At 41.7% G+C, this 12,836-nt stretch overlaps 1 protein-coding gene across 3 annotated transcripts; it reads left to right on the top strand.

Moving 5' to 3' along the window:
- The first annotated feature begins 1,161 nt into the window (after nucleotides 1-1,161).
- cep85 (centrosomal protein 85) lies at nucleotides 1,162-12,461 on the top strand. Of its 3 annotated transcripts, none has more exons than XM_007559611.2 (14): nucleotides 1,162-1,294; nucleotides 2,802-2,861; nucleotides 2,968-3,099; nucleotides 5,960-6,726; nucleotides 7,486-7,616; nucleotides 7,738-7,855; nucleotides 7,945-8,130; nucleotides 8,516-8,668; nucleotides 8,776-8,930; nucleotides 9,027-9,144; nucleotides 9,678-9,728; nucleotides 9,808-9,915; nucleotides 10,291-10,534; nucleotides 10,630-12,461. In XM_007559611.2, the coding sequence occupies exons 2-14, from the start codon at nucleotides 2,822-2,824 to the stop codon at nucleotides 10,791-10,793; spliced, it is 2,367 nt and encodes a 788-aa protein (XP_007559673.1). In that variant the 5' UTR covers nucleotides 1,162-1,294; nucleotides 2,802-2,821; the 3' UTR covers nucleotides 10,794-12,461. The 3 variants fall into 3 exon arrangements, with proteins under 3 accessions (XP_007559673.1, XP_007559674.1, XP_007559675.1); XM_007559612.2 differs by lacking the exon at nucleotides 1,162-1,294 and adding an exon at nucleotides 1,361-1,470; XM_007559613.2 differs by lacking the exons at nucleotides 1,162-1,294; nucleotides 2,802-2,861; nucleotides 2,968-3,099 and adding an exon at nucleotides 3,137-5,367.
- Nucleotides 12,462-12,836: the final 375 nt, after the last annotated feature.

Below are 12,836 nucleotides of genomic sequence, written 5' to 3' on the forward strand. Positions count from 1 at the left end.
TTTGGTAAACTTTAAGCAGACAATAGATGATTACATTAAATCGTCTATTGTCAAAGTGACAATAAATGATTGTCACTTTGTATCTTGAACAATGCAAATTGACACAGTTGGTATGGAATGCTCTGCAGTAGATAGCAACATTTCTTACTTAAAAAGGTATTTAGTGGCCACTACTTCTTAAGTCCAACCTGGCAATTTGGTTTAAAGTGACATAAAAAGACTGAACATAAAGACTATTATGTTGTTTATAAAATTTAATGAATATTTTATTGAATTTCTAATTTCCTCAAAACCTTTTTAGTCCCTTGGTTTTTGTGCGCCTTCGCTCGAGAATATTACACCCTTCACCTGCTTACAAAACTTTTTTGTTGCTTATTTTGTATTGCTGCTTATATTTTAAGAATCTGATGTAGAGAGTGTAATCCTCTTTTGCTATCTTCTATTGTAGTAGCAGCATCAGATCTGGTGACTTGAAAAGGTCAAACAAGCTAATGAATTAGGGTGTTTCTGTTTTAGGGATTGCTGTACCACCTCCAGAGATTCTTGTGCAAAGATGGATTCTTCATAAAATCTTCCGCATCCTGTTCTTGAAGAGTGTCTTCAGAGGCTTCTTCAGACTCACTGTAACACCGATTGCTACTTGAGATCCTTCCTTCCTACAACATAATCACCACAACTCTTCAAAGACATTTTTATTGTATGAGTTACAATACCAGTTATTTCCCTTTTTGGTAGGTAAATATTTTTTAAATTGAATTTTCATTAATATCCTATTTAACATATAAACAGAAATGTATTTTTAGCTATGTCAGTTTTGTAAAAATTGTTTAGAAATCACAATAGGTATAAATGCGTTTGAAACCTTTGCATAGCTTATTTGCATGTTACTTTAGATTTCTCAGCACATCTTGCTTGGGTTTGCTTGTTTTGTTCTACAGTAGAATTCGGTCAAACGAGAGATGCATGTTCGCTTACCTTGAAATGTTAGCTTACAATATTGAAAGATGCAACAAATTACACATATAGAAGGGTAATCGTTATACAATTATAGAAATGTAACCGTTTAGTTTAAGTACATCCTAAAACGTGTTCACAGATAAATACGGTTGAAGGGTGGGCGGGCGGTGCTGTGACATTAAACGAGCAGCCATTGTGTCTTGAGGGTTGTCTTGGTGAGGAACCGTTGGCTAGCGGAACAACGGAAGCAGCAGCAGTGGATGGTACAGATTCGGCATCAGTTACGAGCCTTTATCCGAGATTTACTTATGCAGTTTCTCTTTATGTAGAAAGTCGGGTAAGTTATCATGCTTTTAAGCGTGTAAATATCGTTTTTTTCCTGTGAATTCAATCGCATAAGCTGTTTGGCAATTATGAGGATGTAGGAACTTCTTTAGCTAAGTAAATCGCAGTGCTGAGTTAGCTGTTAGCTCGCTCGACGGAAACGGATTTACCACGGATTAGCTAATCAGGGTAAGAGCGCTGCGCATCCCAGAACACCAAAAATGTTACGCTGGGGCAAAAAATGTTTTTATGTGTTGGGTTTTTTGCCTAGTCTGGAAGAACAGAGTATGTATTTAAGTAAATTACAGCATCGGTTTTAGTTACGGTTACTCGTGGTTAGCTCTGAGCTTGCTTTGACTCGTTAACAAGGCATTTCCTTTCTGAATTAGCTACTCATTAAGATTAGTTTTAGCTTCCTGGCGGCTTATTTTTCTGTTTGGGTCCATCCGTTTTTGTCACATTCGCTCGTCAAAAACAACGTACAGCTTCACGCAGCCAAATAAAGAGAACAAGTTATTGTGAGGGCTATTATGTAAGACATGTGCCCATGTTGTTATTTTTGTTGTAACTTAGAACAGAAAGTCCTGCTTGTGAACAGCTGTTGAGTCCTGTTACAAAACCACAATGTTCTTAATTTACACCGTGTGAGGCCAGGTTTAATATTTTAAAGAGGATTTACCCTGAGAGCCTCGTGTTAAATGTACGTGTTGATATTTTGGTAAACACACCAACAGCTGAATCGCATGATATTTTCAAAGAACCAAAATATAGTACGTTGCAATAATATTATGTCACCTGATCCCTGTAATATTTTGTCGACTCTTGGGTCAGTTTTGGTCACCACTTTTCCAGAAGTAACACATTTGTGGAGTACGTAATCCAGTTTTTCTTTTCCTACCCGAGCTGTGGGTCTTTGGGTCTCCTCCAAAGTTGACATGGTCTTCTTGGCTAGGTTTTCTAGTGATGAACTACACAATGGTTTTTTTGGATCAGTGCATATTACCCCTAACTTAGCTATTTTTCTAAACTTGAACATCTCCACAACTTAATCCTTGACCTTTCTGATGTGTTCCTTAGTTTTTATGATGCTGTTTTTCCAATAACATTCTTTACCAAATCTTTGAGGTTTTCACTCAATATATGTGGTTTCATACTTAAATCAAATCGTGTATGTGACTCAGTATTTGCTAATGAGGTTGCCACTGGCTTTTATTTAAGAGTACCATAGTAGAAACGGCTGAATACAAATGCACACCACACTTTTCAGATGCTACGCTTTGAAAGCATATAGCATTTTCTTTGCACTTCATAATTGTGTGCTCATTTGGGTTGGCCTCCATGCTAATGACATTGAATTGTATGATTGGAACATGATGACAGATGTACAAAAGAGTTAATGACAAGAGTTTTGAATACTTTGTATTGTATCTTTTTTTTTTCATAGGAAATGCTTAAAAGTAAAGGTACATTTTGAATATTGCTGTACTTATACTTGCTTCTTGCATGCATATTTCCATCAGGTGACATTGTCTTGTATGGAATGACGACCTCACAGAGATATTTTGAATCCAAATCCCCTGGTAAGTTGACACTCAGCTGTGAAAATGTTGACACTGTGCATCAGTTCGTTGCGTGTTGATGTAACACGCCGCTGTCTTTGTGCCCTTTTTTCCAAACACACATTAGGTCGGTTCGCTGACATGGAGTGGCAGACGCAAGCTGTTTCAGAGAAGTTCCAAAGCCGTTTTGGCCGCCGGCCGGGAACATCCGACAGCGGGGACACCGGGATCGGCACTTCAGCATCTGACAGCATGGAAGGTGATGACTTCTGATAGCTCTTCCTTAGCCCTGTGGCGTGTTGTGTAATATTGTTTTGAAGAATGTCTGGCATAGACAGCAGCCTGCACTTGTACTTGGTAATTACTGTAGATGCTAGCATGCCCAGATGCATGCCCTCAACACTTTTAGGTAGCAGAAATCAAATAGATTTTATCTGTTGTCTTGTTTGCTGGGTTATTCGTGGAGAGGGAAGAGGCTTGTGATCTAACGCCGAAGGGTTTTTATAGAAATAGATAAACGTTCCAGCTACCACTGATCCAAGATTCTGCTTCACTTCTGTGTTGAGAAGATGAGTTGTTGGAACGCCATTACTCAGCAACTGAGCAGGGAGGAGTCCCCTGTCTTGGGTGTGGAAACTGATCATTGTTTTTGTTTTGCCACACATTATGCTTTTAAATGGAAATACTGTTCTGGAGGTGGTTCTGTTGTTAGAACCTGGTGAAAAAATATTATCCTAAAATGTGGTTTGTTATGAATGGCCACCTGGGAGGGGAGGCTCCAGTTTCCACGGAAAAGACAGTAGAATAATAGATGACATGGTTTATCAGAAGCACAGTGGGCCTGTTAGGTTAGATCTTAACAAAGTTGGTACTAATGGTCGGCGTTGCAAAATAATTAACCCAATGATGTGGTCCTAGTTCTGACAAAACTTGATGGATTTTCTTGCCATCCTTTCTACCACTGGACAATAAAAATCTCTGATCCATCTGCCATCCTTCATGGAAAAGTGTCAGGGAATAATTAATGTGTGTTTTCCAAGGGAATTATATTTTTACTTACTTTTGAGATGTCTAAAGTTGTAAAGTAGCCGTTGTAAGCAGATCTCTGAACTCGGGGCTAGCAAGGCAACTTTCCAAGACTGAAGTTGCATCGTCTGCAAATTACAGTTCGAGACATCCAACACCAGAACTTGAACCATAAATGATTTAGAGAGGAATAGCGTTTTTAAATTTCAAGGCTTTAAATTGTCATGCAATTAATTTTCTACATAGAATTTGTTGTACAGAATGGGATAAAAGGTGCATGGGTGCAGTGCTGTGATGTCATTTGGGTGCAAGCTGTTTGCCTTATTTGGTTAATTAGGCTTTTCTTAATTTCTCATTAGTGTGGAAAGAGATCAAATGACCTTGTTACAAACAAAGGAGCAAGAATTGTTGCACTATTTCTTTAATAGTAGCTCTGTATTAGTTGGCATTACAAAAAATTATCCTAATTTCTGCTTCATAGTGCATCTGAGTTGAGGACACACTATTAGTGGATGATTATTGTTATAGTTGGAAACGGGTACGAGTTCTTGTTTTTGATGCATGACATGAATAGTAAAATATAAATTAAGGTTGCTGACCTCTGGGTTAGGTTTGCCCAACTTAGACCAACTTCTCATTTGCTCATGCTGTTTCTGCTCTGTTCCCCTGGTGCCTTTCTATTATTTCCCTCTCTGTTATGCATTAAAGTACTTGCTACTGGCTTTGTCACGACTCTGGCCTTGGTGCTCTTGTAAAATGACTGTATTCAATCCAAAATATTGACTTGTTTTTAACACGTAGAGGAAGCTTTAATGTGAAACTAGAGTGAAGAAGCTTTGAGTTTGGGTTACTTTATACACTGTCAAAAGGAAGGAATGTCTGCTGAGTAAACCGCTTGACAAAGTTCTTGTTGCGGAACGGTTTAGACTTGTTTTAGCCGGTCGTGAATCAGGGTAGCCTGAAGGCCTTTTTCTTAATATATTTTAAGATTCATTTCGCTGAAATTGTAATTTTTCCGTCATGTTTAAATGCGTTGGATCATCTTGTGATTCTGTTACGGTGCTGAAGCTCTGGTCTAATGGTGTTGTGGTTTAAAATGTTCCATGTTGTGATGGGTGTTGCGTTGGGAGGAGGCAAGGTGCTTAAATAAGCGGCGCCCACCGATCAGTCTGTAACATGAGAGGTGAGCTATAAATACCTCTAACCTTTCCTGCGTACGCTTGTTTGTGTGCATTGGCTCGGAGCTCGGTCCAGGCCGGTTTGGCTTTTTGGGGACAATACAGATTTGAGAGAAGGGTCCGTTCGCCACGCAGCCGTCAGCCTACGTGTCGCAGAAAGTTTCAGTGGTGCCTGGAAATGCAGAAGACTGTTTCCTGTTTTGATTCAGCGCGTTTTACTGCTGCTCTAACCTCAGTTCAGCTTTAGGTAAAAAATGCCACAGCAAACTGTCTTTCTGAGTTGGAGTGACTCCCCGACTTTCAGACTTCAACAGATCTCTCAGGTTTGTCATCCTGAACTACAGGCTCGTTTTAAATTTCTGTCTTTCTTTCTCACTGATGATATTTGTTTGCTTAACATGATGTTTGAGCTTCTTGTACAAAGACATTCTGCTTGCCTAGCAGAGTGACCCTCTTTAATATTCACGTTCTTTATCCACTTTTACACCTGATGCATTTGTTTTGGATTGAATGTGGAGCATTCATTCAGAGCTTTGGTGTGAGTCTATTCTAAGCCTATTCCCTGAGTTGAGTCAGTCGGAGCCAGTTAATTCTTTCAGAGGTGACACCTCATCAAAGTAGGCCACCCATAAACCCCGCTCCATCTACTTCTGTCTGAAAATAGAGAAACTAACCTGCAGCAGACTTATTAGTACTCTGGAATAGGGCTGCAACTAATTATTATTTTAGTAAATAGAATCATTTTTATCTACTAAAATAATGATTGTTCTAAATTTTAGCATGAATATCAGTCCTGCTCTGGTGTGATCTAACAAAGTCTACTTTTATATTAAGTGGAAAGAAAGTAACCTTTTATGCGCTACCTAATGTCATTTTCTTTTAATTTTTCTTGTATTTTTTGTTTTTTTGTTTTAGATTTCTGCAGTTCCAGCAGCAGTCCCTCCTTCCAGCCCATCCGCAGTCAGATCCCCATCCCCACTGCTCATGTCATGCCCTCCACGGCTGGCGCCTCGGCCTCAAAGCTGCGCTCTTTCGGCCCGGACGACGCGTTGTCCTCGACCGAGGGTCACAGGTCGTCGTCTGGTTCCAGAACCCCGAGTGGCTCCACATCCAAGTCTTCCTCGCTCTCTAAATCAGCCTCTTCGCCCAACTTGGACGCCCAGCCGGCTGCAGGAGTTGAACACGTGGGACCCAAGCCGGACTGCCTGAGTCGCTACCGCAGCCTCGTCAACGGGCTGGACCACTCGCTTTTTCCCACGGATCACACGAGGCTGGATGAGGGCCAGAGGTTCGACTCTCCCCCCGTGGAGCCCACTCTGAATCAGTCGGCCCTGTTGGGAGGGCTGTGTCCCGATGTCAGGCTCAGGTTACAGACCTCCGGGATTAGAGACCCTGCAGACTGTGTGTCTGAGGCGTACAGGGCGGGTTTGGAGCAGAGCTACAAGGTTCTGCCCGAAGCACGGCCCGGCCTCCCTGGAATCGCAGAAACCTCTAATCAGAGGGGGAGTCAGCCGGGCGCGGCTGGATCTGCCGGGGTTTATTCAAGCCCGCTCAGTCTGCAGACTCAAGCTCTGTTCAGGGAGCACACGAGTCCCAAAAGCTACGACAGATGTAGTGAACTTTCTAGCTGGCAGCAAAAACAGCAGCTGGAGACTTTACGCCTACAAGTGGAACAAATGCAGGTAAGCGTATTAGGAAGACTTTGTTTTCCAGCTGTCAAATGTTTTGCTTGATTTGTGCAGATGCTAAAATCTGAAGTTATGGGAAACTGGTGAAACTATCTGGCTGTTTGTAAAAGCCGAAAAAAAAGTTTTATGGGGACAAAAAGGGCCATTACGGCACTTGTTTAAGTTCTGAAGCATTGGATGACTCAGGGGATCCTAATGAAACTCTATAGCATACAGGAAATAAATTAAGTCTGGTTTTAACAGTCTTGATGGATTCTTTTGAAAGAACCACATGTCGGAGGACTTGTATATCTTTGAGCATCTTGCCTTTCTTTATATCAGTTTGGTGTCAGAAATATTTTCCAAAGAAGACATTAAAAGTGTTTCAGATTCTCTAAAGGTTTTACATTATTCAGGTTTGAGCCTGATGCTCTTTACACATTCCTCCAGCACCTGGTGAGAATAAACTATGTGCTGGTCGCCATGACAACTCGTCTCTTGAGAAAGGTTTTGAAAACCAATTTGAGTCTTAATTTTTATATGATAAATGTCCCAGGAAGTGCAGTTTCTTTACATCATCTCTACTCAAAGTTTCATCACTTGCATAGCCTGAAGTTTGTGCTGCAGTAACATAATGTGAAGAAGCTTTGAGCACTTTGTGAAATTAAAGGATTGTAAATGTGACTTTGTAAGTTATTGCAGACATCTGATTTATATTTCAGTTTTAACTCAATGACATTGACTTTTTTTTGTTTTTTATGTTTTCCAATTTAGTTGATGAATGCTGGAGTGAGCCAGTATCCCCCGCTCTACTCGACGCCGCTGCACTCGGAGTCGGGCAAGTGGGATGCTCTGGTTAAAGCCAGCGAGAGTCTGCTGAAGGAGAAGGAGCTCATCATTGAGAGGTAAGCGTTTCTAACAGGTTCACTATTCCTGCTGGGACTTTTCTTTTAAGCACATGAACAAAGGGAATCTTTATCTATCGACTTCATGCTTTATTCATTGTTGGATGTGTTGATGGTGCAGACAGAAGCAGCACATGGCCCAGCTGGAGCAGCGGCTGAGGGAAAGCGAACTGCAAGTTCACGGCGCCCTGCTGGGTCGAGGCGCTTCGTACGGCGACATGTTCATGCTGCGTCTTCAGGTCAGAACACGCCGCTTCTGTTTCACGTTATTAAATTCTACATTACGCTGTTGTTTCTCACTTCCTTGTATGACATGGTGGCGTTGCAGGAGGCTCAGAGGGAAAATGCATTCCTTAGAGCTCAGTTCGCAGAGCGCACCGACTGCGCTGCGCTGGAGAAGGCCGAGGCGGAGCGCCGGCTCGGTGCGGTGGAGGCAGAGACGAGGCGGCTCACTGAGAGTTTGAAGGAAGCCTGTGAGAGGCACGCAGAGGAAATGAAGAAACAGGAAGAAAGGGTTGGTGCTTATCTGACATGTCTACCTAACACTAGTGTTGCAATCAAAGGAACCACAGAATTACGAGGAAACTGAACCGAGAACTGCAAATTTGACCTTCCTCTTTAGCAGCAATATGTTTTCATCGACTTTACTTCAGTGGGTAAAAGGGAGGATGTATATAAAGCTGTAACCCTCGGGTGCTTGAAACCCACCCGAATTTTACCGCAGGAGTGGATTTTTAATGTTGAGCATAACTTTCAATCTGCTCTGTCAACTTCCTCATTTTACTGAAATGACTTTATTCAAGCTTTCAGCTTGTTTATGTTCAGAGTGTGCTCTAAACGACTGTAGTCACTTTTACTGGTCATATAACTCTGTGCTACACGTCTGGTTGAATCTGCAGATCCGCAGTCGAGACAAACACATCAACAACCTGAAGAAGAAATATCAAAAGGAGGCAGAGCTGAAGAGGGAGAACCAGCAGCGTATTGAAACTCTGGAGCGCTACCTCGCTGACCTGCCTACCTTAGAGGACTATCAGAGTCAGAATAAGCAGGTAAGAACACTTACTTTAACTAATCTAAATTGCTGCTGCACATTAATCCTAGTATGTAGACTATAAGTGTAAACTTACACGACTTGTTCCCTTTTTTTTTTTCACAGCTATTGGAGGCCGAGCAGCAGACGACTCAGCTAGAAGAAAAGGTTAGAGAACTGGAAGCCACTATGGAGAAAACGCGCTCACAGCTCCAGGAAAAAGATGCTCAGCTGGAGGAGCAGAAACGCAGGGAGAGAGACCTGCTGAAAACCATTACAGAGTATGTACAAGATGTGCCATTCCCCACAGCAGCAGGTGAATTATGTGTTCACTTTAGTGAAAATGCATAATGAGAATTATTTACTGCCTTCATCAGCATGCAGCAGCGGGTGCAGCAGGGCCTAGAGGACGGAGCTAGACTCCCGTGTCTGGATATGGAGAAGCTTAGAGCAGAGAACGACGCTTTGAGAGAGGAGCAGCAGAGGCTCAAAAAGGTGTGTGTGTGTGTGTGTGTGTTTTGGTAGAGCTGAGCACATGAGAGTGGGGACAAGAGGGATTATAATATTCTAATGCTTGTTCCTTAAGGCTTCTTGGGGAGTGGATTTTTGAAGATGACTGGCATTATCTTTCTAAAATATTTAGAACACATTTTATTTAATTTAATTTTAATTTAATTTTTTACATTTTCTCATTATGGATTCTGTGTGATAAAGTGTTGCAAAGAACTGCACAATTTGTATTGCAGAAAAAGTCTTTGGTCATAAAAATCTGAAAAATCAAAGCTGTATGGAGCCACTTTTTGCTGCAGTTACACCTGTGAAGATCAATTTTCAAGGCAGTTTCTCAACTGAATATAGTTCTGGACATTGACTAGGCCATTTTAGCACATTAATCATCTTCAATCTAAACCATTCCATCCGAGTCTCTTGCTGACATTTTCCACCCATTTCACAATCAGACTCCACTTTGGTTTATCAATTAAAGTACTGATGAACTTTGTCATTTTGACAAGTTTTTCTCTTTTCAGGTTATTGAGAAGCAACATCGAATGATGGAACAGCTTGGATCCCAAATCCAGGTATTGCTCTCTTCAAAACAACACAGAGTCTTTGTGTGCTTCCATTTGTTTTAACATTGTGTTGTCTCTGTATCTGTAGGCTTTGGAGGAGCAGATTTCTCAGGAAGAAAGCAGCTCTCAGGCTCTTAGGGAAGAAGTGTTGGCTAAAGATACGAATGTCCTGGAGCTCCACACAGCCATGAAGGAGGTGAGGATTAAAAAAAGTTTCTCCTTTAGATTTGGGGAGAAATCCAAAACTACTTGGATATATTCACCTACATTGCATTATCATGGAAAACATTTACATTTTTTGTCACTTATTTTAGAAAGTGAAACTCCATATATAATCAATTATTATAGGAGTTTCACTTTGGGAAATGAGTGACAAAAAATGTGGAACCTTATTTTTTTAGATTATTTAAGATGTGTGTATAAGAACCTTATGACCTATTTCTGATTTCTCGTGTTTGTAATTCTTTGACCTGCTGATGCCTCTTTCATCCAGCTCTGATTTCTACACATTTCTAATCATTTAACATGGACGGATCCTGACGTGTCCATGTCCGACTCTTTGTTTCTGTAGCTGTCGGCCCAGAACCAGGAGCTGATCGAGCAGAATCTGACGCTGCAGGAGCAGATGAGCGATCCGGAAAACAGAATCTCCAACCAGGCCTCGTCCGTCCTCGAGCCGGCAGGGGCCCATCTCACACAGAGGCTGCACTGTGAGATCGCCTCCTGTCTGGGGGACCTGCGCTCGCTGTGCAGCATCCTGACCCAGCGAGCCCGGGGACAGAACCCCAACCTCTCTCTGCTGCTTGATTTCACTTGTAAGCTCAGCTGAAATTCTAACATTTACTTAAACCTTTCCATCTGGAATTGTTTGGAGATAAACTAGTTATTTGTTGTTGTTTTTTTCTCCCAGCACCTCCAGCAGTTTCTGAGCAGAACGAGGACTGGATGGAACCAGACGTGCTGCAGAAGAAGCTGGTGGAGGCCCAGCAGCTCCGGCGGGACGTGGAGGAACTGCGTAACGTCATTCTGGATCGTTACGCACAGGACATGGGGGAGAACTGCATCACTCAGTAACGGCGACTTCTCTCTGACAGAGGAAACCTGCAGCAACCGCTTGTTCTCCTCTGGCATCTCTCAGGCTTTCTTTCCTTGTTACTGAATGTTTGAAGAAAGCCCGTGTTTTTAATTTTCTAGAATGAGGACAAACCAAAATGGTTTCTCTTTAGCTTCTCTCACCTGACTGAACATTGAGTCCCAAGCCTACCTGTAGCTCAGACGCCTCCCATCCTCGGTTAGTTCATCTATTTCAGTCCAAGGGCTTACAGAAATAACTTACCTCTACTACTTGATCCTTTAAGCATTGTGTGTGTGTGTGCGTGTGTTAGTGTGGGGTTTGGCGAGGTTGACATTGTATTATTGTATTACCAGTTACCAAACAGTCTTATTCTTTGTTTTACTCGAGTAGATGACGCTTTGTTTGGAAGCCCCAGAAATATAATTTATTTAAATCGTTATTTCCCCGTTGAGGGGGAATGATCCTTTTAGTGGTTGACAATCAACTGGACATGTTTTAACTTTGTGCTTTTAACTGAATTGACAAAGAAATGTTACAGATGCACCATTATTTCCAATGGTGAACACTGTAACGACGGACTGTGCTGTGACATACGGGACGTAACGACTTCAAGGGTTTCAAACCAAATCAGCTTCTCACACCAACAGGCCTACAGCAGTTTTATTACCAAAGAGACTCTCTGGTCTAAAGCGGGAACGTTGGCGAGCTCGCCTCCCCGCCGCGGGCCGTCGCTCTGACTGAACACCAGCGTGTGCCTTTGTCCTGATTGCAACTACAATGCTAACTCGATTCAGACCAACCGGAAGGGTTGTTTGCAGCTGAAGTCTTCCAATATGACCTTTCTCTCAGAGTACCAACCAGTAGGATAATCAATACATTCCCTGACTCTGAATGTAGGAAACGGAGGGACACGTTACAGCAGCCGAGGAAACGCTGACTCTTTTCTGTTCACGGTTAACGATTTGGAGTAAAAACTGTTAGTCTGGGAAAGCTTTTTGTTGGATCTGTTTTAACGTCTATGATGGCTGACTTGCATTCGGCAGAGTAGTTGACTGATAAATGACTAAGAAACAGTATTAACCCTTTGTGTTATTTATTATTTTTGTTTTGATAACTTGGTGTGAAGTTTGTTTTTTTTTTGAGGGGGGAGATCTTGGGGGGGCCTGCCTAACTTGTTCATGTAATAATGTGTTTATGTGTTCAGAAGATTTTGTAAAGGTCCCATGAAGTGTCATTTTTGTTCTGGTCACTTGTAATAGGATGTTGAGATGGGAGCAGGTTCTCCTACGTGTTTGTTGTTATCCCGCGGTGATCATCAGCAGGGATGGCGGGATCACCCCCAAATCACAAGTATAGGGTAAGCCATTTAGGAAAAACTCGACACTTTACAGGAGGTGAAAGGGATTTTTAAAATAAAGATATGCAACAAAAAAAAATGGACATACGACAAAAGATTTTAACCAGGGACACTCAAGCCATACTTCATTTCATGGGACCTTAAAACTTAATTAGCACAAGGTTTCGCTTTGGAACGTCAGGCTCCGCATGCCTTAACATCTCAAATGTTTTGCAAAAGGGAAAAAGACGTCTATTTTCATACTGTTGTGTTTTCTGTTTTTAACTGAATATTGTAGAAATAAAGATTTTTGACATTGTTTTTCATTGAATCTGTTGCAGTGGTTTTGTTGTTTACTGTGACTGCAGAAGGTCTTGAGAAATGATTTGTTCCCAGTTCGGTGTGGGACTCATGCTAATCTAAGCTTTGTGAGACATCAGAGCAGCAGATGTGAACCCATTCAGGTCAAGTCATTTTCTTCTTTGTAATGATTACTCAGGACAGCTCAGTTGTTCAGTCCTGGCTGTCTGTATCATGTTATATAAGAACTATAAACACTAAATCTGCTTTGTGCTTCAGAAGACTACAGGCTGTACAGTTCTCTAGTCTAAAAATACCAAGGAACATTTTTGCAGTAGATGCAGAACTGACTGCATTTACTGTCACCTCTGTTAAATCTTTTATTGCAGGAGCATTATCTTGTGCT

Source organism: Poecilia formosa, unplaced genomic scaffold, assembly GCF_000485575.1.
Source record: "Poecilia formosa unplaced genomic scaffold, Poecilia_formosa-5.1.2 Scaffold105, whole genome shotgun sequence".
In the NCBI taxonomy this organism is placed as follows: domain Eukaryota; kingdom Metazoa; phylum Chordata; class Actinopteri; order Cyprinodontiformes; family Poeciliidae; genus Poecilia; species Poecilia formosa.